Source organism: Mustela nigripes, chromosome 4 (genome assembly GCF_022355385.1).
Source record: "Mustela nigripes isolate SB6536 chromosome 4, MUSNIG.SB6536, whole genome shotgun sequence".
Taxonomy (NCBI): domain Eukaryota; kingdom Metazoa; phylum Chordata; class Mammalia; order Carnivora; family Mustelidae; genus Mustela; species Mustela nigripes.
In genome coordinates, this window is record NC_081560.1 from 106,316,619 (window position 1) to 106,343,087 (window position 26,469).

Consider the following 26,469-nt stretch of genomic DNA (forward strand, 5'->3'; position numbering starts at 1 on the left):
TGGCTTTCCCCTTCCCACTCCCCTCCCCCACGCCTCCCCCACCCGGAAAGAAAGGGGCCCCTCAGTCTCCCCCAGCACAAACTCCGCCTTTATAGAGCTCCGGAGCTGCCTCAGGGCCCTGGAACTGCTGCTTGGCGTCGTCCTCTTCCTCCTCCCCACCTCCTCCTCCACTGCAGTGGGCATTTTGACTTCGGGCTCCTTCCCTCTCCTCTTCTCGCTGCTCCGCCGGGTCCCGCCTCCAGGCCCCGCGCGCCCCGCCTCCGCTCTGTCGCTTTAAGCCGGTCCCGGCGCTGAGCCCCTCCCTCACTCCTCCTGGCGCTCCTCCGCCGCTCCTAGCCGTCCCTCCCGCTCCTCCTCCTCCTCTCCCTCTCCTCCCCCTCCTCCTCCTCCTCCTCTTCTCCCGCTGGTCCTCGCCGCCGCCGGCCCGCCGCCCGCTCCGCTCCCCGCAGCCTCCTGGACCCGCAGCCATGGCCGACATCAAGACGGGCATCTTCGCCAAGAACGTGCAGAAGCGACTCAACCGCGCGCAGGAAAAGGTCAGAGCGGGCGGCTGGGCAGGTGGCGGGGGCGCGGCGGCGAGGGCCGAGCGGGCTGGGGCCGCGCTGGAGGCCCAGCCGGGGGCCGGGGCCGGGGGCGCGGGGACGCCCTGCGCGGCGCCTTTGCTGCTGCGGCGAGGCGGCCAAGGGCGGGGAGGCGGGAGCGTCGGGGCGCGCGGTCCGTCCGAGTCTCCCCGCACGCTCGCCCCCCTCACGGCCCGCGGCTCTCCCGGGCGGCCGCGGGCGCGAGCGGTGGCAGGTGCGGCGGCTCCCCGGCTGCCTGCCCCGGAGCCCAGCGCATCTCCCTGCCCGCGGCCGCCTCGCCCCCGGCTGGCCCGCGGGTCGGGGAGATTGCGGCAGCGGTCCTCCCCGCGGGGTTTCCTGGGGACCCGGGCGCAGCAGAAACTGCTGGGGTAGCGCAGAAGCTACTCTCAGAAGCTGTATGGATCGAAACGGATCATCACGGAAAACCAGTGGCTTTAGTACGGTACCTCGAGTGAATCCAGGAGTTCCAAATAGACATCTAGATACACACTTCTTTCCATTTTCTGTTGTCCTTCTTTGGGTCTCTCTCAGTGGGTGCCCCTTTTGACGCCAGTGTCCTCTGGAAGGTCAAAAATAAATATGACCCCAACCTTACAGTTCTTTTCTGCACATTTGTGCACAGAGGAAGGCGTTTTATTGCATTAAAAAAGAAAAGATCCGTATTGCATGTACAGGTTGGGTTTCCTAGCGTGTTACAGGCTCCTCGGCAGATTGATCCCTCAGTAATTTTTTTTTTTCTCCCAGAGTTAGGCACAAATGAATCCCAGGTTTACACCAGGCACAGCGCTGAGCAGTTGAGGTCTTGTACCAGACATTGGGCGCTTGTCATCAAGACCTTGCCAGCACTGGGTCTTCATTTGTGTCTCCAGTGAAAGGACATTCACACGGTAGCTTAAGCATTGTACTTGAAAATGAGCACTGCTCTTTGAGCCCCTGGTTTGTATCAGCCGAACAGTGTTCTCTTTCATGTGGCAGTATTTTCTGTTTCTGGGATTCTGGGTGTCTAGTGTTTTCCTGGAAGTCATATTTGCCGCCGTGCTCAAAATGACAGTGAATTTCCCTTTTCAGACCCTGATTCAGGCTGCTCCCCAGTTGCCACAGATGTCGAGGAACTAAGCAGAAGGGGGCACTGATCCTTTGCCAATCCCCAGGCCCAGAGGCTCTGTGTCTGCCTCAAGTCCCTCCCTCCACACATGCACACTCAGTGCAGTAAGAGGATTGTATTTCTTTTAATATCTACCCAAGCTCATCCTGAACTAACGTGAGCCTCCTCTGCGCTCCTTCAGTAGCTGAATTAGCAAGGTTTCTTGCCCTCTTCCAGTTCCTGCTTACTTGTTCAGGAAGTAGCCAGGGTCCTTCCGCACCCCAGCCAGGTTTTGTCATCATTTTTCCTTATATTGTTTTGCCCATTTGTAGGTATTCCTCCCCACTCTTCCCTTCCAGGTAATTACTTGAATCTTTGGTCGGAAGCTTTTCATTGTATCTACTTTCCTTCCACCTGTGAAGGAATTTAGTGATAATAGTCTGCCTTTTCACATATTAAATTATTTCTTAATCTAGGTCACCAGTTGTTAATATGCCCAAAATGAATGCAAATGTAACCTGTCTTACAGAGCATTCAATTTCTTATGAACTGTTGAAAACTCACTTTGTCATTATTAAGGTCAGGTGTGTATTATGATTACAGTTGAGGATGGTGGTTGCTTTTCCATGGGAGTGGCGGTCTAAGGGAGGTTTATCTGCATCCAGCTTCAAGAATCCTATTTTCTTCCCTGGGGAAAGTCGCTGATGAAGAGGGCCAGCTGCACCAAGTTTAGGGGTAAAGACACCGAAAGGCTAATATGGGTTCTACCGGTGGTTACCTTCTGCCCCTTTTCTGAGCCCGTGCAGCACAAGGAAAAGGGCATGTGGGAATTCAGGTGAGGTCGCACAGCCAAGCCCAAACAGAAGCCACTGGAGGGTAGAAATCACAGTAAGTTGCTGTCGCATTCAATAGACATCTCCTGCAGTGATTCCTTCCTTTTACATCTTTGGACGGTTCCTCTTCTCCGATGCACAGATATTCCATTGCAATATCTGTATGCCTCCTGTGTTCTGGAGACCTTGGCTCATTTTTACAACCAAATTTGCTCAAAAGCGAGTTACGCCCATGACTTTCTCATCGTCTGTGCTACACCTAACAGCTGCGTGCATTTTGAGCTCCAAATGCATGACTGAAGCTACTCTCAGGAGGCGGTCTTACTTTTTTTTTTTTTATGAACTTAAAATACATTTTGTTCTTACTGAAGGTCTGTGACAGTTCAGTGCAGAAGAGTAACAATATATAAGCAAGGAAAAAACTAGTAACAAATCAGGACTATCATAATTCTACTACCCAGAAATTTCACTATCATTTGATGGGTATTCTAGTGGATCTTTTCCCATATGTACATAGATGTATTTATACAACAAAAACAGGCTCATATCTTTAGTTTTTTAACCTGTTAATTTCATAATAATCTTGAACATTCTTGAGTATGTACATATTTTCCGTCGACATTTTAAATGACTGAACAGTATTGCGATGCATGGATTTTAATGAATCTCCCATTTTTTGGACATTCAGTTTCCCATGTTTCTGTATATATAAATACAAATCCATGGGAAAACTTGTAAGGAAAATGGTTGCACATAGTAGGGAAAATGTTTGCATCTACTCTGAAGTATTTCCTTAGATAAATTCCTAGAAGTATAATGTCAAAGGTATGCTTGTTTTTATTATAGCTGGATTGCTTTTCAGAATGGTTGTATCCATTAACATTCTCAACAGGGGTTCATGAGACACTTGCCAACACTGGATAATAAAATTCATAGTGGTCTTTAGCTATGTCATTGGAAAAAAATGAGTTCCCATTTATTTCATTTGTTTGATTATTAAAAACCAAACATTTTTATATTCCTTTTTTTCCCACTTGTGAATTATGTGTTTATATTTTTGCCCATTTAATGTAGCATTTCCACCCTATTCTGTGTAAGGGTGAAAACTATACTAAAGGTTACAAATATGGTTTCTTTTTTGTTTACTTTTTAATTTTTTGATTTTTTTCTGCCATAGTTTATGTTTATATTATGTTTATGTTTCATGTATATCTGCTTAAACCTATCAATTTCTTTTTTTTAAGATTTTAATCACTTGAGAGAGAGAGAGAGAGAGCATGAGCAGGAGAGAGTGGCAGAGGCAGAGGGAGAAGCAGTCTCCCTGCTGAGCTGGGAGCCCGACCTGGGGCTCCATGCCAGGGTCCTGGGATCATGACCTGAGCTGAAGGCAGACGTTGAATCATCTGAGCCACCTGGGTGCCCCTATCAATTGGTTTTGTATGGCTTCTTTCTTGGGTGTTGAGTTAATCAGGGCCCTGCCACTTGTAAATATCAGAAAACTCAATTCAAGCTGATTTAAGTGAAAAGGGGACTATAATTACTAAATTACTAAAATTTAAACTAAATATTAAAATTAAAAATAAGGCTCTTGCACGTATAATTTTAAATGAGATTTTTAACATATAAATAGATAATTGTATTAAACTACAAATGCTTGGGCGCCTGGGTGGCTCAGTGGGTTAGGCCGCTGCCTTGGGCTCGGGCCATGATCTCAGGGTCCTGGGATCGAGTCCCGCGTCAGGAGCCTGCTTCCCTCTCTCTCTCTCTCTCTCTGCCTGCCTCTCCGTCTACTTGTGATCTCTCTCTGTCAAATAAACAAATAAAATCTTAAAAAAAAAAAAATACAAATGCTCTTACACCTGTGTGTGTATATATATAAATGTATGCGTATGAGAATATGGGTTCTTACACCCATATTGAGGTAGGTACTATTACTACCCCATTTTAAAGATGAGGAAGGGGTTAGGTAACATGCCCAGGATCACACAGTAAGTAGCAAGGGTGATGTTTGAACCCATTATGTGATACTTCCTCTTATAATTAATGAAGACGGCTGGGGTAGACAAACCTCAGACCTGTTGGAACCTGGGGTTTAACCACAGACATTGGGGCTCACATGCCTTCATCTCTGCTCTTCATTCTGTCAGCTTCATTCTTGGGGCCAGTTTTTCTCTCTTGGGGGTAAGATGGTTGTCAGCAGCTCTAGAGGAGAGCGTGTTTTTCCTTCAGCATTTACGGAGAACTCAGTATGGTTCTCATTGGCCTAAATGGGGCCTTGTGCTTCTCTCTGGGAGGAAAAAAATCCCTCTGGCCAAGGACCAGGACCATGGGTTGGATTGAGTCGCCTGAGTCGCAAACCGTTGCTGAAGCCGGGATGGAGAACTTCCCCCTGGACCAAATGGACTGCTGGTGAAGGACAGGAAGTCAAAACCCAGAGGGGGAGTGCATGCTGCCCTGACAAAACAGGATCCGTTGAGGGGTGCCTGGGTAGCTCAGTCAAGCCTCTGACTGGCTCAGGTCATGTTCTCAGGGCGGTGAGATTGAGCCCCACTGCAGCACCACACTCAGCGGGGAGTCTGTCCCCCTCTGCTCTCCCTGTGCGGCTCCCCCCAACCCTGCTCTCTCTCTCAAATAAATAAATAAAATCTTAAAACCACGTATCTACTGAAGCATATTTAAAAGGCCTTGTCTGTCCCATGTTTATATAAATAATCATACAATTTATATTTTAACATTTGTGGAAAAATTTCCTACCAAATTAATGTATGCAATTTAAAAATCAAATATAATAAAACAATGTAATGTAAAGGGCTTATTATGAAAAATAGCAGGCCCCCTTCCCCTGCCCTCAACCTCCAGTCTTGTTTCCTCAGAGGAAGCTATTACTAACCACAACATCTCTATAAGATATGCTTATATAACTATTTCTTGATTTACTTTTTCATATTTGGTGAAGATAGGTAAAGATTTAGTTGTCTTACATTCATCTCTTTACTTCTGCATTCTCTTGTCATATATTATGGCAAAAACCATTGATTGCTGAGGATTATATTTTAAAAAATTGAAGTATAATTTTTATTGAATAAGTTATACAAATCTTAAGTGTTCCACTTTGTGAATTTTTATGTGTCTATATATCTGCATGGTTATCACCCAGCACAACTTATAGAATATTTCTGTCACACCAGATCTCTTGGGTTTTTTTTGTTTTGTTTTGGTTTTTTTTTTGGTCTTTAAAATTTCTTTAATTAAATTCCTTTACTGTCATTTCCCTAATAAGCATCTTCCCATGTACTTATTGGTAACTTTGGTATCTTCTTTTGTGAACTCTGTTAAAGCCTTTGGCCCATGTTTTTTATTTGGGTTTCTTGTCATTTTATTATTGATTTGAGGAACTTTCTTAATAAATATTCAGGATATGAATCTTGTCAAAAAGACATTTTGCAGGTATTTTCTTTCAGAAAGTGGTTTGCCTTTTTCCTTTCCTTTTTTTTTTTTTTAAAGATTTTATTGATTCTATTTGACAGACAGAGTTTCCAAGTAGGCAGAGAGGCAGGCAGAGAGAGAGAGAGCGAGAGAGGAGGAGGCAGGCTCCCGGCTGAGCAGAGAGCCCGATGCGGGGCTGGATCCCAGGACCCTGTGATCACGACCTGAGCCAAAGGCAGAGGCTTTAACCCACTGAGCCACCCAGGCACCCCACCTTTTTCCTTTCTTAATGGTGCCATTGGATAAACTGAAGTTTCCAATTTTTATGAAGTCTTATCTGAGGAGTAAGTTTTTCATTCAGCTTTTTGTTTTCCCTGGAGTTAATAATTGCTTTTCTTTATTTGCTTACTTTTCTATGAATTATTTAGAATTATTTGTTCTTATCTCATCAGATCTTTCAACGTCCATCACTATTATTATCAAATTGTCAATATATAAAATAATGTAATTGTTCTGTTTTCTTCAAGTGAAGGATCCCTCTGTATATTCCCTTTTGGGCTTCTGCCCTTTTGCTGTAATCTGGGATGAGATTCTTTCAAGGCTTCTATAGAGCTGTTATCCTGTGTCTTTCCTTGACAGTGCTGGGGTCGAGGAAGGAAGGGGCTTGATGGCTCATCTATTCTGTATTCCCAGGCTTTCAGACAGTCCTTTTTCCTCAGTGTTGCTCTTCATCCTCACCTGTGTAGTACTTAGCTGCATTAGGGCCTAAGCCAGAATGTGTGTGTGTGTGACTGTGCGGTGAGAATTGGCTGCTTTTTTATTGGTTGCTCTGTACAGGCACTTTTTTATTTTATTATTTTTTTAACCTTTTGCTGTTTTCCTGTTTCCATTTTTCCATCCTTGGTTCTGCTTCCTTAAAATGTATTAAACGCTCTGATCCACTAAAGATGCCTCCCCTGTGTTTGTCATTGTATGCTCATTCCTTCTTTATTCCTTTACTATCATTTTAGTTGGGTTTTGGGAGGAGATGGAGATAAACACTGTTTATTTATCTCTAAACCTTTTTACTAAATATTTAATCCCTCTGAGATTTATATTTCTGTCCATCTTTTTCCTTCTGTAAGATCTAGTGCCATTTATTTGGTCTTAGCCATCCTTGACTTCTGTGCAATATTTAAATTGGTGGAGAACTTGAAACATTTTTAAACATTTAAATGTTTTTTTGACATGACTCTTGTGCGCGAAGAAACTGTAGGTATATTATAATATGAATCTCTTTAGACATTGCTTTTGTTTCTTTCCTCATGTTTTGTTTAATAAGAGAGTTACGCTTTTTAAATTTTTATTAAATTTTAGAGAGAGTATTGTGTGTGGGGGGGTTGGTGGGTAGAGGGAGAATGAGAGAGAATCTTAAGCAGACTCCATGCTGAGTGCAGGGCTGGAGATCATGAACTGAGGTGAAACCAAGAGTCAACTGTTTAATCCACTGTGCTACCCAGGCACCCTACACCATTTAAATTCTAAAGTGTCCAGTTTGGTATTCTTTGTGTTGGTTTATCTGTTCCAAGTGAAAATTACCTAAATCTTAGATGTAATTTTTTTTCATGTATTGTATTTTCCTAACTAAATTGAATATGCTTGAGGACAAGCGCCAGATGTGTTGTGAGTTGTATGTATTCGGTGATGATGTGTTGATTTGACTTTCTATGTTCTTGCTTGTTTATATTGCACCCCTGCAAAATATCCTTCCACATTATTCTTTCTCTGTCTTTCGTGAAATTATCATGAGGGTTTCACTGTATAGCACTGTCGTTTTGTGTGTCACTTTGTAAAGGTCGTACATCAAATAAATTGTTCTTACAGGTTCTGTACATGGTAAGAACTGCAACAATATTAGGTTGAACTGAGCTAACTTGTCATTCTTGTAAGTCAAACAGTCAAATATTGGTAGAATCATGTGGTTCAACCCAATATTGGTTGTGTGATATAGCAAGAAAAACAATGTCATTTCCTCCTATATACCTAATTATGTGATAATTGTGGGTCTTTAAAAAAAAGTATTGCCTTGTTGATGCCTGCAGTTAGGTTTGTGTTCAAAGAGAAACATGTGGATGATTTTTCTGTGTGCATGTGCTTGTGTGTATGTGTGTATTTATGTTTTGTAGGTTTTATGTAAATTGAATAGGAGAAGGAAGACCTTGCTCTGTCCAGGAGAGTTTTGCCATGGGACCCAGAACACTGTCCATAGAAAAGTAGGTTTTATGACTGCATTTACATCTGAAGACACTTTGGAGACACAGTCTCTGCGGCAGTCTAGGGTTTTCTCTTTCAAGGTCATCTAAAGACTTTTGTTTTTTAATTTATTTGAGAGAGAGAGAGCACGCACGAGCAGGGGGAGGGGCAGAGGCAGAGAGAGAAGGAGACTCTCTGCTGAGCAGGGAGAATGATGCCAGACTTGATCCCAAGACCCTGGTAACAGGACCTGAGCTGAAGGTAGACGCTTAACCGACAGAACCACCCAGGGTCCATGAATACTTTATTGTTGCCTGCTTCTACATTGTACAAGCTTATACCTTCCCTTCTACTAAGATCATTTTCTCTGGGTGTATTAAAAAACTGCTAAATTAAAAGTGACATGGGGGTATTCTTGACAGAGGAAAGCTTCCTTTCATTTTTTCTTTTTAAAAGCATACTCAAATGCCCAGAAATCGTACGGTATGAAATCAAAACTACAGGAACTCAGATTTTTAACACTAGTGAAATTATCATTCTCCTTTACAGGATAGCATATGTGTGGTGTATATATGTATGAGATTCATAAGTCATACTTAGAGAAGTCAATTTTGTTTGTGGACCAGTACAACTTAAAATACCTGGAAATACTTACATAAATAATATGTCCCACTTTCCTTGGGGTATAAAATGAGGTACCATTTCTTTGAATATTCAAATTAAATGATTTCAACATTCCATCCTATGTATGGTAAGAATCTCTTACTCCCCCTTGGGATTCCTGTCTTATGAGAAGTTCAGCAACCCTATGGGGAGTTCCCTCTTCTCTGAAGGAGTCAGTGGTTTTTACTCTGGCCTTATGGCGAATGATCCCAAAAGGGTGTCTAGCATTCAGATGTCATTCCTGTTCCTTGGGTGGCCACTGTAGTGATCAGGGAACACAGTGCTCTCACTATTGGTTCCCATCATAAGGGCAGGGACAGGAAGCCTTTTTCTCTAGGTTATCCTCAGCTATGGTTAGTCTGCACTGCAACAGGCCTGAGCTCCAAATGTATAAGGTCTTTATCCATGGGTTTATCATTTCCAAATACATCTGCATATATACACACATAGCTCCCATTCTAAGATTTCCCATGGTGCCAGAATTCCTAAGTTAGGAAAGATTTGCTATCCTCCAACACTGAATAACCATTCCGTCCCACTGCATTTCCATTTCTAAGAAAATGCCTGTGGGAGCATACCAAATTGATTTCAAGACTACAGTTTGAAAATACTACGCCGCAGGATCTACCGCGCCTTTTCCTAGATGTTGACTTGCTTTTGGGTCACTTCAGTCCATTCAGGAATGGGTGGGTGTGAGGGATATAAGTGTGTACTTACGTGTGTGTGTGTGTTTGTGTGTATCTATGATTAAGTTTCAAACTGCTTTGACTTTTTTTTTTTTTTTTTAAGATTTTATTTCTCAGTAATCTCTATAGCCAACATAGGACTTGAAGTCACAGTCCCAAGTTCAAGAGTTGCATGCTTCACTGACTGGGTCATTCAGGTACTATTGTTCTAGCTTTTTAAAGTCTGAGAATCTTCACCTTACTGTTCAAACACAATTTTAATTTTTCTTAGGCATTTCTAAGGGCCATCTGAATAAAACTTCTGAGGATATAGGGGCCTGTGGGCTTCTGTGAAGGGAATAACACATGTAAAGATTTCTTGGGAAAAAAAAAAACAAAAAAAGCTTTCTTGGTTGTGGATATAATTTTCCAGATTATTTCAGTAATGGCTAACATTTACATAACGAACTATAATAACACTATCTACATAGCATTATGCAAAATTAAAGTGACAATAATCACAATTTCTTGAACATATCCATGGGCCAACTTTTAATATAGAAATGCTGAAACTTCATTCTTATTGATTCAAAATCTAAATTTAGGTGTAGTACTTAAGTAGATACATTTCTTGAATACATATTGATCAAATCTCTTCTTCGGAATGATGTTGGATAAATCCATGGGTAAGATCTTAGTTTTGAAATATTTGCTATGCTATAGGCATTTATCAATTTTGATTACCCTGAAGCAACTTAAGATGGATGTACTAAAAAAGAAATCAGAGAACAACCATTTTGATCATTTCACCTGATTCTCATAGTTACTTAGTTAAAAGTTTAGTTCATATATACGAAGAACCTGAATGTATCTATGCCATATATTTTTTGTACTTAAAAGTGCCTACAATAATTAAAAAACTACACATAGGCCCATGTATAAATGTATATTTATATAAATATACAAATGTATATTTGTTATAGCACCTAATACTAAGTAAAGGCTTACCTTACTTACTCTAAAAGTTATGTATTCTGTTGTGAAGTCCATCTGGTAGAATTTATTCATTCATTGTGAATGCATTAGATTCTTAATAAATGATTTATTAATAAATAATAATGATAAATAAATAATAATGATTATCAATAAATCATTTATTAAGAATCTAATGCATGACAGACACTTGCTAGATACTTGTCATGTAGCAATCCATGAAGCCATCCTGGTTGAGCATATTGACCAGCAGGAGTTGGTAGAGAAATCTTTGAGCATAATGATAACTACATGGTTAGTAATAAAAAAAATCATAATTAAAAATTCTGTGGGGAGAAAGAAAGTACTCACCTAGAGTGAGGGGATTGGACACACCTCTCTGAAGAAAGTAGATGTTAAGCCAAGATCGGAAGGCTGTTGCAATATTCAGGCAAGAGGAACGGGGTAAGGGTTTAGTGATTATGGGAGTCAGGAAACATTGCATAGAAATATGGAGTAAGAGCTGTGGAGACAGAAATAAGAGCTGTGGAATGTAGAAATCAGAATCCATTCTTCACATTGGCCTTATGAATGATCCTCTTCTACATTTGCGTACTCAGCGAGGAAAAGTGGACCTAAATGGGATGTTCCTATTGCAGTAGCAATCCCAATTTTGTGTGATCAGATTTTTAGTCATCTGAAGTCATCTGAAGAACTCTAACTCAATCTACTTTCATGGATTTGTATGGTCTTTTATATCAAACCATCAAAAATTCAAAATAAAAATGAAAGCCCTTAAATGGCACACATTTACAAAGATGAATTTATCTTTTCAACACAGGGTTTGATCAAGAGGTTTGATTGCATTCGGATGGCCAACATTTATTTAATGAGAAGAGTGCGAGGGAGAAACAGAGGGAGAAAGGACAAAGAGAACACACGTGGTTGAGGCTGGTACCAAGTTGACTTAACTATGTTGTGGGCATTGACTTGATTCTTTTGCAGACATGGTCTTGAATTAAGAATAATCTGTTTGAAGTGATGTGCAGCTTGGAAGGAATTAAACTTGGTAGAGAATCTTCTGTAGCAGACTTTCTCTTCCTCTACATAGTAATGGTTGCTAACCGTTGAGTAGTATAGATAGTCTGAGCCTTGGAAGGATCTCCCATTTTGTGATAGCACAGCCTAGAACTGTATGGTACATTTCACACACCATATAATTCCTCAATATTTGAGACATCTGCTACAGGAAATCTTGCTTTCCTGCCTGCTCTCTGTTCACTGGGTTCTTCTCTGTCTCTAGGAAACAATGTCCAAATTTTTTTCTCCTATCCTCCAGGAAGTACATGTGGCTGTGGGGACCACTAGCATTCTAAAGCAGTGGGTTAGGACAGAAGAGGGCTTTTCTGGGGATCTGTATTGGTCCCTAATTGTTCCTATTAACTGTAGATAATCTAGAAATCAAGTACCTCTAGCTCAATGTTTTCTCCTAGTGTAGTCAGGAATATTTGGGGAAGGGGTGAGTTAAAATGCAGATTTCTGGGCCTAGTTACAAATTTACCAGAATCTTTTAAGAAAGACTTGGAAATACGCGTTTTTAATAAGTTCCTCTGGTAAGTCAAATGTTCTGTGAGGTTGGCAAAGCACATTGCTTTAGAGAAAGGAGTTTGGTTGAGATTTTATGGTGATTTATGATTTCCTAATCCACTTCAGGGTTATAATATTGCGAGTAAGACTTCTACCACTCACTGACTATAATTTTCTCTCCAGTGTAGTGAAAAGAGAAAGGGGAAAAGCAGTACCCTTATGGGACACTTAAAAACTAACTTTAATCCATTGTATATGTGGACCGTATTGTTGAAGGGCATCTTGGCTCTTTCCACAATTTAGCGATTGTGGCCATTGCTGCTATGAACTTTGGGGTACAGATGGTCCTTCTCTTTATTATCTCTGTATCATTGGGGTAAATACCCAGTAGTGCAATTGCAGGGTCATAGGGTAGCTCTATTTTTAATTTCTTAAGGAATCTCCACACTGTTTTCCAAAGTGGCTGCACCAACTTGCATTGCCACCAACAGTGTAAGAGGGTTCCCCTTTCTCCACATCCTCTCCAACACGCATTGTTTCCTGTCCTGATAATTTTGGCCATTCTAACAGGTATAAGGTAGTATCTCAATGTGGTTTTGATTTGAATCTCCCTGATTTGATTTGAATCTCCCTGATGAGAAAAAATGTTCATTTTTTCATGTGTCTGTTAGCCATTTGTATGTCTTTGGAGAAGAGTCTGTTCATGTCTTCTGCCCATTTGCTGACATGATTATCTGTTTTTTGGGGTGTTGAGTTTAAGGAGTTCTTTGTAGATCTTGGATATCAGCCCTTTGTCTGTAGTGTCATATGCGAATATCTTATCCCATTTTGTGGGTTGCCTTTTTGTTTTGTTATGTGTTCCTTTGCTGTGCTTTTGATTTTGATGAAGTCCCAATAGTTCATTTTTGCTTTTGTTTCCTTTGCCTTTGGAAACGTGTCTTGAAAGAAGTTGCTCTGTCTTATGTCAGAGGTTACTGCCTATGTTCTCCTCTAGGGTTTTGATAGATTCCTGCTTTACATTGAGGTCTTTTATCCCTTATGCCTCCATCAGAAAGGATGAATACCAACTTTTGTATCAACATGGATGGGACTGGAGGAGGTTATGCTGAATGAAATAAGTCAAGCAGAGAAAGCCAATTATCATATGGTTTTCACTTACTTGTGGAGCATAAGGAATAACATGGAGGACATTAGAAGGAAAGGAAAAGTGAATTGGGTAAATCAGAGGGGAGATGAAGCATGAGAGACTGGACTATGAGAGACAAACTGAGGATTTTAGAAGGGAGGAGGGTGGAGGAATGGGCAGGCCTGGTGGTGGGCATTAAGGAGGGCACGGATTGCATGGAGCACTGCGTGTGGTGCATAAACAGTGAATCTCAGAACACTGAAAAAATTTAAAAAAATAAAAAAAAAGCCCAATCCCTGCAAAAAAGAAAAACTAAAAACAAAGAAAAAAGCTTACCTTATACTTAAAATAGCTTACTTAAATTTCAAAGAGATCAGTCTGTTTGAAATACTGGAAATGTTACATCAAAGGACAAATGTCTTCTTGTTAGGAATGTTGGATAGCATGGAAGATTGGATTCTGTGTAATCTGATTCTGTAAAAAACCAGTATAATTTTAGAGTGATGGTAGTTAACACATCAGTTAAAAAAGTGGAAATGCCTCGACAACCTGCAGTGTATTTTTGGTTGGTGACAGAGAAGATGGAGTGAGTTTGAGAGATTTATTTATAATTACATTGATTTCATCTGTTTTATCATGGCGTTTGAGATAATAAGATTGCTTAAGTGCCTAATAGAGAGTATGGTTAAAACTCAGAGGATGGTTTCAGTCTCCTGTGGAAGAAGTGCTGTTTGCTAGGGACTAGACTGTTTGATTCCAAATTTAATATTTAAAAAATATTCTGTTAAGGATTTACATGTCTGTATTCTTTTTTTTTTTTAAATTTTATTTATTTATTTGACAGAGAAAGATCACAAGTAGGCAGAGAGGCAGGCAGAGAGAGAGGGGGAAGCAGACTCCCTGTTGAGCAGAGAGCCCGATGCGGGGCTCGATCCCAGGACCCTGGGATCATGACCTAAGCCGAAGGCAGAGGCTTTAACCCACTTAGCCACCCAGGCGCCCCTACATGTCTGTATTCTTAATGGATATTATTTTAGAGCTTTCCAAATGATGTCTTTGTCTGATTTCTATCTGAGTAATAAGTTTCTAATGATGTCTTTGTCTGGTTTTTGTATCTGAATAATAATGGCTTCGAAGAAAGAATTGGGAAGTGGCCCCTCTCCTGTTTTTTTGGAAGAGTTTGTGAAGGATTGGTATTAATTCTTTAATATTTGTAGAATTCACCAGTGAAGCAATCTAAGCTTCATTATTTTTAAATTGTTGTAAGTTTTTTGACTGCTAATGAAATCTCTTTATTTGCTTTACATCTGTGCAGATTTTCTAGTTCTTTTTGAGTCAGTTATGGTAGTTTGTGTCTTTCTAGGAGTTTTCCATTTCATCTAGTTTATCTAGTTTGTTGGCGTACAGTTTTTCATAGTATTCTTTTATGTGGTAGTATTCCTTTTTTTGTTTGTAAGGTTGGTTGAAATGTTACCTGTTTCATTCCTGGTTTTAGTAATTTCAGCCTTCTCCCTTTATTTCTTCTAGCGAAAGCATTGTCAATTTTGTTAATCTCGCTAAAGAACCAACGTTTGGTTTCATTGATTTTTCTCTATTTTTTATTCTCTATTTCATTTATTTCCACTCTAATCTTTATTTTTTCCCTTCCTTTTTTTTTTTTTTTCTTTCCTTTTTTTTTTTTTTTTTTTTTTTTTTTTTTTTTTTTTTTTTTTTTTTTTTTTTTTTTTTTTTTTTTTTTTTTTTTTTTTGCTTTGTGTTTAGTTTGACATGGTCATTGATTTGACATCTTTTTAATATAGGTGCTTATAGTTCTAAATTTCTCATTAAGAAATTTAGCTGCATCCCATGTGTTAGTAGATTGTTTTCATTTTCATTTATCTCAAAGTATATCCAATTTCCCTTATGATTTTCTTTGATATATGGGTTATTTAGGAATGTGTTGTTTTATTTTCACATGTTTAATTTTCTAAATTTCCCTTGTTATTAGTTACTAATTTCATTCAGTTGTAGTTGGATAATGCACTGTATGTGATTTCAATTCTTTTAAATTTACCGAGGGTGGGATTTGGGTGAAGATAGTCAAAAGGTACAAACTTCCAGTTATAAGGTAACAAAGTTATGAGATGTAATGTACTATTTGGTGATGATAGTTACAATATTGTATTGTATATTTGAAAGTTGCTAAGAAGGTAGATCTTAAAAATCTCCTCACAAGAAAAAAATTTTTTACTCTGAGATGATGGATGTTAACTTGTGGTAATTATTTTGCACAATATACATCTACCAGATTATTAGGTTGTACACCTTAAGCTTATGCAATGTTACATACCCTAATTGTATCTCAATAAAACTAAAATAAATCCATTGAGGCTTGTTTTATCGTTTAACTTACCGTCTATCCTGGAGGATGTTTCATGTCCACTTGAAGAATTGTAGTCTACTCTTGTTGAATGAAGTATTCTATAGATGTGTGTTAGAACTTGTCAGTTTATGGTGGTGCTCAAATCTTTTATTTTCTTACTGGTTTTCTGTCTAGTTGTTCTATCCAGTATTGAAAATAAAGTATTGGAGTCTTCAACTATTATTTTTGAGTACTTTGTTATCTTCAAGTCTATCAGTTTTGCTTCATTTATTTTCGTGTACTTTCATTAGGTGCATAAATTTTTCTATTTGTTATATCTTCTTCATTAATTGACCTTTTTGTCTCTATAAATTGCTCTTCTTTGTATTTAATAATAACTTTTCCTAAAGTCTGTTTGATATTATAGACACTCCAGTTCTCTTTTAGTTACTGTTTGCATGGTATATCTTTTCATTTTTGTACATTCAACTTAATTTATTTCTTTGAATCTAAATTGTGTCTCTTGCAGACAGTATATAGTTTGTTATTTTTTATCAATTCTGCCGATTTCTGCCTTTTAATTGTGGTATTTAATTCATTTACATTTAATGTATTTACTGAAAAAGTAGGAGTTAGGTCAACTATGTTTTAATAATAATAATAATATTAATAATATAGGTATGTTCAAAAGAAAAAAAGCTAGCCCATTTACTGTGATGGTTTCAACATGAAAGTGTGGCTCCTGCCCCTCACAACTCCAGGTTCCTTATTACACACGTTTAAAATAATTGTTTTGCTCTAGTACTTAACGGATAATAAAATTAAGTCACTGTAGCCTTCCTTTTTCCAGTTGTCCATCACACAGCTGCAGGAGGTCCACATATAGAGGTGGTCTCAGGTTAATGAATAGGAAACCTTTATTGGAGGTGACCAGGAAGAAGTCTGCATTGATGGTGTCTGTGTAGTTAGGGTGTGGGGCCAGAGACTGGTGCAGATAGCGTGCAGGGGTTCTGTGGTGTGCTCTGCTCTGCCTCCTGTCCTCCAGGAGCAGTGTCTTTTGGCCACAATGGCTTTCTCTGCAGGTATACGTGGTTCAGTAACTTATGATCTGCATCTCTGGGCTCAAGCAAGGCCCAGTGGCATACTCCAGCTGACTCAGCCTCATCTTGGTTTCTCTTGGCGGTGTACGTTCCTCTGCCATCTGGCTGCACCGGCTTTGGGCTCCTATCCCCAGCCATGTGGTCACTGCTACAGTAACTGGCCTCTCTTCCAATCTGGCGAGTTTTCTGGCCGCACTTCCAAGGATCTGTGTGTTCACCACATGAGTGTCAAGGGCATCTTGGGGAATTTAAACTTCAGGGTTTCTTTCACCTGGTTGAATAGTGTCACTGCAGGTGATGTTGCTGTGCCCATGGTTGGTGAGAAGGGCAGGCTGAGAAGTGATTTTTATAAAGTTCTCCGGATGTGAGGGCCACAGCTCTAACTTGCTCTTCACATTATCCTCACTCCAGAGGGAGAAGCGGGGGACAGGGGTGGGGGTGGGGTGGGGAGGAGAATTGGGATGCACTTCTTTCCCCATCCCTTATTCTCCTCTCTCTGGAGGGGAAGGGGTTTCTCTTCCTTCTCATCTATCTTCCTGCTGAAGAGCTTGATGGGCTGTCATGGTAAAGGAGGCATTTTATTCCACTGTGGGGGACCGGGACTCTTAGAGCCAGGCTTTGTTTCCCTATTTAGCATTCGATCTACTAAACAAAGAAATGGATTATGGAAAACTTGGATTCAAGGCATCCTATTCTTGTGCTCAACTGATTTGCATTAAGAATTGGGGGCTTTCTGTTGATAGAAGGAAATTACAGTAGAGGCATCCAGGGGCTGAGAAGAGAGGGGAGCAGGGGCTTACTGTTTAATGGGTGTAGAGTTTCTGTTTGAGATGGTGAGAAGTCCTGGAAATGGATCCTGGTGATGGTTGCACAACACTGTAAATGCAATTGATGTCACTGACTTGTACACTTAAGAAATGGTTAATATGGTAAATTTTATGCTACTGATTTATATATGCTACTTATTACAGTCAAAGACATTAAACAAGCAGAAAAAAAAAAGAATTGGGTGCTTTCTGTTAGGAAGGATTATGACTAATTTGCATATATTAATTTAAGCATTATAGTGAGCCTGTGCAGAGCCTGGCACCCGGAAAGGAAAAGGTGAGGTGGTTTGCTTGAGATTACTTAGCCGATTCGGTATGGGTTTGGGACTTGGCCTTGGATGTTTGGTTCCAGAGGGCTCACATTTTCTGAAATGACCAAACACTTTGCAGAGCAGTATTTTCTTCAGTTCGGGAAAGTTTTTCTGCAGTATGGAGTTGAGAAAATGTCAGGTCTCATGTAGTGGCCAAGGGTGGGAGAGGAGTTGTTGTGGTCTGGTACCCAAAGGGGTTTCATTCCCTTACGAGCCATTCATTGCTTTATGCATCATCATATTTAACCCCTGGGACCTCTTAGTTACCTTCTTTTATTTATTTATTTTTTTAAAGATTTTATTTTTTTATTTGAGAGAGAGAGAGAGATAGAGAGCATGAGCCGGGGTGGGGGGGGGGGGGGGGCGGGGGGGGGGCGGGGAACATGCTCCCCACTGAGCAAGGGAGCCTGACCTTGTGAGGCTCCATCCAAGGGCCCTGGGATCCTGACCTGAGCCGAAAGCAGGCACTTACCAGCTTAACCGACTGAGCCACCCAGGGCCCCCTCAGTTACCTTCTGGATTTTATGTACTATATATATTTTTAATGTACTATATATTTTTAGACAGTCAACTGGGTTTGATTAGATGGTAGTTTTATCTGAGTAGCTCAGACTACTCAGAATGCGATGTTCAGAATCTTGTGGAACCTTGAAGGAGGCCCTGGTAACTTGGGATCATTTTTCCTCGAAAGACAGGTTTAGAAAAATCATAAAGAATTTTTGAATATCTGAATTCATTTCATTTCTTACAAGATGGATGCCCTTCAGAATCTTTGCAGGTCACCTTAGAGTTGAGCTTTGGGAGTAAGAGAAAGAAATGTCACCAAGCCTGGCCTCACAGATAGGAGTGGAGAGAACAGAGCAAGGATGCCTGTGCTCCTTTAGATGGACCAAGGGCAGATTTTCCTGAGCTGTCCATTAGCTTGTGGATGTGTCTGTACCTGCTTCTTAGAAACTTGTGTATGCTGGGAATGTGAGTTCCTCTTAATTCCAGTTTGCTTGAAAATCTCCGTTTATATCTTCCCAGATGCTTTTCCAGAATCTCAGTAAGTATTCTTAAACAATTATTTATTTATTTATTTATTTGAGAGTGAGAGCAAGAGAGTGAAAGAGAAAAAACCAAGATGGCAGGGGAGGGAAAGAGGCAGAGGGAGAAACAGGCTCCCCAATGAGCAGGGAGCCCGACATGGGGCTCAATGTCAGGACCCTGAGATCATGACCTGAGCCGAAGGCAGTGCCACCCAAGTGCCCCCGAACTCCGTAGGGTTTATCTGATCCATCCTAGCAACTCTGTAGCACTGTGGACCCCCAGCTCCCATTCTTTCTGTGTGAGACAGAGAAGGCAGGTGGTACCTAGTATCACTTTGATGAGGGAGCAGGAGGCTGGCTGAAGACAAAGCAAAAGCTGGCACCTTGCACCCCCTCTCTACCCGCTCCCCTCGGTAATATGTGTGACATTCCTCAGGCACCCCTGAAACAAATAGTTAACTTGCAGAGATCACATCTTGCAAGACAGAGTCTTCCTTGCTTTACAAATGTCCTAGAGATCTACAAAGAAGTTACCTTATCAATAGCACAATTTCCAGAGGCACATAACTCAGTTCCTCAAGCCCTAAATAAAGTTAAATTTCTTCTACACCCAAATCTCGCTAACAAAGATGCTTGATAGCAGAAATGTGATTGGCTTGCTGAAAAGACGACATTGATCAAGCCGCAAGGCCTCAGGTATCCCTGCACCTTGTAGGCCCTCTTTAGCATATGAAAATTCTATTGAAACCTCCCTTCCCCTTGATGAAGTTCTAGAACCTAGGTGAGGTTCGGTGGGCTGAGGTCCGGAGCCGATGACCAAGAAAGAATTCTTGAGACATCTTTGGTGCAAAATGGTGGTTTATTAAAGCACGGGACAGGACCCGTGGGCAGGAAGAGCTGCTGCCCTGGGTTGTGAGGGATGGCAGGTTATGTACCCTGCTGTTGGGGGAAGGTGAGGGGAAGGGAGGTTTCAGTGGAGTTTTCATATGCTGAAGAGGGCCTTCAAGGTGCCAGGATGTTCCAGGCCTGCCGGAGGCCTTGCCCTTGCTGCTGGATCAATGTTGTCTTTAGACCAGCCATTAACATTAAGATCTTTGGGAGACTTTTTGGTGGGGTCTCACAATCCTGCTATCAATCGTCTTTGTTAGTGAGATTTAGAACATTTGTAAGCCAAGGGAGACTCCTGTCTAGCAGGATTGTGAGCTCTGCAAGTTAACCATTTGCTTATTGTTCATGGCAGTCAGGGCTGCCTGAGGGATGCTACACTTATGGAGGGGAAAGGGTGAAGAGGGGGTGCAAGGCGCCAGCTTTTGCTTTGTCCTCAGCCAGCCTCCTGCTCCCTCATCATTCCCCCCTGAACAATTTTGACCCTTAAATCTTTAAGGTGGTTGAAGGTGGAAGGTCTCATCTTCTGTAACTTCTTCCTGCTGAATAGGGGCGTAGAGCTGTCCCTACCTACTGGGGTCAATATTGATCAGTGGAGGAATGTATAGGGGAGTTACGAAAGGCGGAGGCAGCCGAATCCAGCGCTGACAGTGAAGGAGTGTCTTTGCGCGTGGTAAGGATCATCTGTCGTGGTGAAGTCATTGCAGCAATGGAGTCTCGGCACCAAGTAGAGAAACATGGAACAAAGCAATAAGGCGATAAGAATGAGAAGCCCGAAAAGGAGATTTGGCCATAGTCCTCCTTCAAACCAGGAACTTAACCATTCACTGAGAGAGAAGGATCTTGTAGGGCCTTAATCTGGGTATTCATGTCTTTTATTAGTCCTGTGACATTTTTGTGATAGTCTGGAATGTACACACAACATTCTGTCTTGATAATTGCACATGTGCCACCCTGGGCTGCTGTCAGGACATCTAAGGCCATCCTTAGTATAGCAATAAGGAGGGTTTTGGAACTTGGGCCCATATTGGATTGGGGAGTTATGGATTGACAGCAATCCCCTTTCCTTCCAAATAGCTCCATGGGCATGTAGTACCAGGAAGGCATATTTGGAGTCAGTGTTAATGTTTTTAGGCTTTGGCAATTGAAAAGTGCTAGTGAGCACTTTGGCACACCTAGCTTTTCTTTATTTTTTCTATGAAAACTACTGTCATCAGAAAACCAACTGTCATTCATATTTTTAACAGGGGCATCTTAAATCTGGCCAAATAGAGTAAGCAAGATCAATAACCTTTTTTGATCTATAGAGAAAGGAGTACAGGTCAGGTTCAGGCATATAGGTAACTAGGTTTAAAGTTTGACAAATTTTAAGTATTATTTCTGGCATATCTGTAAGTATAGTCCAATATTTAATTAGTTGGCCTACATCATCCATTGGTGGCCTTTGGCTTCTAAGACAAATCTGGACCTGATGTGACATCATTACAGTCAAGGACTGTCCCATAGTGAGCTTTGAGGCTCTTTTTATGAGGAGGGCTGTTCTAAGTTTCGCTAAAGCATCTGTTTGCAATTGCACCTCAACAGAGGTGACTTCTAAGATAAATATGACTAAGGGATAAAACCAATAAGACCTTTGAGTGGTCCAGCCTTAACAATATCCTGATTACAGAGGATCACTGGCAAGTGAGAAAACTTGTCAAGAGATAAGGGGAGTCCGCCATGCATCATCCAATCCACTCATAAAGAAAGTGGGGTCATCCATTATCTCCACAAGTCCATAGTTAATCCTATGGAGTGTGGTATGGTGGCTTTTAGGCAATTTCATTATCCCAGCCACACATAAGGGGTTAGTTAAGTTATACAATTGTAGGGGAATCAATCTCATTTTCCAGTTGTTTAATCATGTGCTGTGGGGTCTTGTTCATATATCCACAAAATAATAAGATCGACTAAAGAAGCTATTGTGCAACTTTTCTGAAGTTTACCTCAAATTGTTTAGCATAGGTAAACAAACATTTAAAGACCATCAAATCTAGAATTTAACATCCATAAAGGTGTTACTAAAACAATTTTTCTCTCTAAAATAACCCTCATTTACAGAGATAGCCAAATCAGGACTAATTCACTTGTGAAACAAGTCCAGTTTTAACAAACTTGGCCTATTATTTACATAAGCTCAGCAAGAACAGTGAGTGTGATCAATAGATCTTTTAGAATCTGCTTTGCTGGAACTTTGTATAAGGAATCTCTAGGTTGAACTTTTAGTAGCCTCTCCGGGCCAGAAGCCAAGCCACATACTTGCCATCAGGCATGCCTGCAATACCTGTTAATTTGGGCGAATGCCTCTTCTGAGTCTCCACACCTACCAAAGAGTGACATTCTTTACTCACCTGGTGAGGCTGCTGGGAACTCTGTAAGCAAGGTATCAATCAGGCCAACAGTCCCAAGGGGCTTTATGGCTCCAGGTTTCATAAAGTCAACCTTAGTTCCTTTAAAGCTGTCTGGTCATATCTGAGTCTATGCATGTCTTTCTCAAATATGACATTCCAGCCAAAGCCTTGGTAAAATAACCCATGTTTCCAATGGTGTCCTGTTAAAGGAGAACAGATTCTTATTGAACTTATGCAAATGACTGATTGCCATGGAAGAAAGAATACTTAACTGAGACCTTTTGGTTTCAGAGGGTTCAGATAGAGAGAAAAGGTGAATGCTTTGAGCACTTTTACAAATGAGCACTTTTACATCTCTGTAAAGTTACAGATAACTTAAGAAAAAGTATCCCTAGTCTGGAAGAGCAAACATTAGAGAGAACCAGCAATGTTTAAAGTAAGACAAAACATTAAGAGACACAACACTATAATCTTTTAGTTCATTTAGTCCCAGGTTACTAATTCTGGTGAATGCGGCTTTAGTCCGTTTTGGAAATTCTTACCCATTTCAGTTTTAGGATTTTCAAGCATATCAAATATCTATATTTGTCCTGAAAGTCCTTTACAGGAATCTCCTTGAAGATAATTTTACAAGAGAATTAAAACAATTATAAATGACAAAAATTCAGAATGGATATGGTTAGAGTTGATGAGGAGAGTTTATACAATTTAGCTGCAAGGAAATCAGGTTACAATTTCTGTGACACATAACATTCCCATAATTACAGTATCAAGCGGTGATCTCTCAGAACGTTAAAACTTTAGGAAGTGCGTAGAATCTCTAGAATAGCTATAGTATTTTCCCAAATGTAACCCAATGTTTGTCACTGGTTGAGTAGTACTTCATGAGCAACTTCACATACCAAGGAAAAGCCTGAGTTAAAGAGATTTACAATTTAAATCTTGTCAACATTTGCTAAAATCTTAGAAAGTGTTGAAGCACATGCCTAAATATAATTAGGGATGTTAAACACCTGATAAAACAAAGCATAGAAACTGGTTTATCTGGGCAGGCAAAGAGAAAACCATTTACATTTTCTTAACAGCAGATCAGTTGATCTAAGAAAACATTGTCCTTTTGAACAGAGACAATTTCAGTCTTGTACCAACGTACCTTTAAAACCCATTCATTTCAATCTTCGTTCATTCTTGACTATAGCTAAAATTCCTTTTCTGAAGATTTCCCTTCACAAACCTTCTACAACTTTCCTTTGCATTCAGGTTTTGTCCCAAGTCATTTCTTTCTAAACAACCATCTCATTTAGGACAAAATTACCTTCCCTTACCTTCCACAAAATGTATTCCCATTCCTTAAGTCTTTCTTACATATCTCCTACTTTCCTACATACAGAGTTTCCCTTTATTTCCATCAGTCTTAGTTACACTAAGCAGAACTTTGTATTCTTAGAAACGCCTTTAGTTATTAACCAATTGTGAACTGTTACAACAATTCTTTAGATGACAAATTTATGAAACAGTGCAAATTTATGAAAAGTGCCAAACACATTTACCAACAGTTTTAAATACTCTTAGTTTCTGCAGTAAGAAGTCAAAAGCACAAACCTACATCCAGTAATTAACGACTTAGCATTTTATCCTGTTTGGTTAAGATACAGGTGTCCACAATTTAATTCCATTTGTCATCCAAGCAAAACTTTAAAAAACTTTCAGGTTACCAAAGACTTTGAAAGCTACTTCAGCAATTACCCATTAGAAATTTGAGACAGACAATTAACCATCAGTTTCGTCATTTCTTTGCTAACAAATTTTAATAAGTAACACAAGCTTATTTGACCTTCAGTAAACTTCAATAGAATAAAGCTTCACATTTACTGCTGTTAACTTCAAAGATGCATCTATCTTAATTAAACCAACAAACTTAACTTAGTTCCAATACTGATTTACGTTCCAACTGGGCCCACTCCACTTTGAATGTTTACCTGAGACATGCGTGGGAAGATCTGGAGTGGGGGTGATGAGGGAGCAGGAGGCTGGCTGAGGATAAAGCAAAAGCTGGCGCCTTGCACCCCCCCCCCCTTCATCCGCTCCCCTCCATAGGTGTAGCATTCCTTAGGCACCCCTGACTGCCATAAAATGATAAATAGTTAACTTGCTAAGATCACAATCCTACAAGACAGGAGTCTCCCGTGGTTTGCAAATATCCTTGAGATTTACAAACAAAGAAGTTACCTTAGTTCTGGGACTTCATCACGGGTGTTCTTTTTGCTCCTTGACAGTGAAGAGAGAAGGAGCCGTGGTGCATGATCTAGAGGCTAGTCATGCAGGCTGCACGCACCTTGGTGCAGAAACAGAAGGGGAAAACAGAGGAAACAAAGTGCTGCCAGGAGGAAGAGAAGGGATTCCCGGTTTCAGAGCTCATAAGCCCCAGAGGAGCAGACGCCATGCTTTCCCACCAGCAAGGGGGGGAGGGGTTAGGCAGTCCAAGTCAGGCCAGAGAACACAGGGAAACTTCCCCGAAACAAAGAGTTTCGGCAGCTGCTTGGGAATATTCCTTATCGTCTCTGTCTCGAGTTAGACCAACCCCAGTTGGCTCCAGTTATAGCCATTAACACGGGACGTGAGTGAGGGAGAAGCCCCCACATCTATTAAGAGAAACAGAGAAATAAAGCCAAAGTCCCTTTTGCTAGGGATGGCCCAGCAACCTGGGTTTACTAGAAGAAGGCTTATTTACGTAATTACCATCCAATATGTCAGGAGAAAGTTTACTAGCTGACTCATTTGGGCAAACACATTTCGCAAAAGCCCCTTAGTCTGGGGTCCTGGTATAGAGCAATAAAGGCCTAGGTATGAGCAGTGAAGGTATCCTAGGTCCATTTGCCCTGTTTCCTGCAGAGATCTAATAGATCCCACTGAGGCCATGCAGTGTTACAGGAGCTCAGTCCTTTAGTGGGTTAAAAGGCACCCCAAGGTAGAGTCCTTGGGAACTGAAGAAGCCTACTGAGGCCATGCTTCCATAAAAGTAAAGAAGGTCCATTACCAAATCCCCCCTGACTCCTGGGTAGCGTCCCACACAGGATATGTCAGAGGTTCCTGTGTGTCAAAAGCGACCAGAGGCGTCCCTCAAGATATCGCTATTGATCACCATCCTGCCTTCCCTGGGAAGACATTCCTGCCATAAAAGGCCCTGGAGGGGTGCCGGCGTCCCTCCACTTCCCCATCGCATCCTAGGCTGCTGATGGGTGCCTGGTGAATGGACTAAAACGCTTGTGCCATGCTATCGTATGTCCTGAAGACTGCATACTGTTTTGTCATATTAACCCATGGAAATACTAGAAAAGTTTGGCAAGGGGAAATTACCCAATTTCATAGCTTTAGGCGGTTTGCAGAAGACACTGACGAGAAACAGTAAAGATTGAAATCCATCATGGTCTAAGCGACATTCCAACACATGTGGTCCTTGCAGCCAACTTCCCTAGGAAACGGTCCCCGGTTGCGTTTTAATTCAATTGGGTACTGGTTTCGACCGGCTCCCAGTGGAGGTCCCGCGGCCAGAAGTGGCTAGACCGGGCATGTGGAGGGGATCACATTAGATCATTCAGGAGGAAACCTCACACGGGAGTCTTAAGATTGGCAGCCATCCTGGTGACTTAGTTGGCTGTCCCGTGCCCAAGAGAGACAACTTTCTATAAGAACAGGAATAGAGTGAGGCCATCAAGTTTCTGGGTCTTATTGCCATTCCGGCCAGGGTACTAGCTTACAGCCAAAAGGCAGACGCTCTCCTCCCCATAGAGTAGCCACGGGCTAGAGGATTACAGCCTGAGCAATTGACATGCAAGTGTTCCAATAAGACCATACTCCTTGAAAAGCCCCTGAAATCAGAGTAAATGGAAAGAAAGTACTCACCAATTTTGCACCGAAGCTCAGAGTCCAAATGTAAAGACTCACAGCCCCACGTTGGGCGCCATATGATGAAGTTCTAGAACCTAGGTGAGGTTTGGTGGGCTGAGGTCCGGAGCCGATGACCAAGAAAGAATTCTTGAGACATCTTTGGTGCAAAATGGTGGTTTATTAAAGCACGGGACAGGACCTGTGGGCAGGAAGAGCTGCTGCCCCGGGTTGTGAGGGATGGCAGGTTATGTACCCTGCTGTTGGGGGAAGGTGAGGGGAAGGGAGGTTTCAGTGGAGTTTTCATATGCTGAAGAGGGCCTTCAAGGTGCCAGGATGTTCCAGGCCTGCCGGAGGCCTTGCCCTTGCTGCTGGATCAATGTTGTCTTTAGACCAGCCATTAACATTAAGATCTTTGGGAGACTTTTTGGTGGGGTCTCACAATCCTGCTATCAATCGTCTTTGTTAGTGAGATTTAGAACATTTGTAAGCCAAGGGAGACTCCTGTCTAGCAGGATTGTGAGCTCTGCAAG

At 41.2% G+C, this 26,469-nt stretch overlaps 1 protein-coding gene across 2 annotated transcripts in view; it reads left to right on the top strand.

Moving 5' to 3' along the window:
* Nucleotides 1-212: 212 nt before the first annotated feature.
* Nucleotides 213-26,469, top strand: part of AMPH (amphiphysin) — a 255,664-nt gene continuing 229,407 nt past the window's right edge. The window contains exon 1 of one of the 2 annotated variants that reach the window (XM_059397249.1): nucleotides 213-536. In XM_059397249.1, coding sequence (XP_059253232.1) covers nucleotides 468-536 — 69 coding nt within the window. In that variant the 5' untranslated portion in view covers nucleotides 213-467. The remainder of the gene's footprint in view (nucleotides 537-26,469) is intronic. The other variant, XM_059397248.1, reaches the window with a different exon arrangement.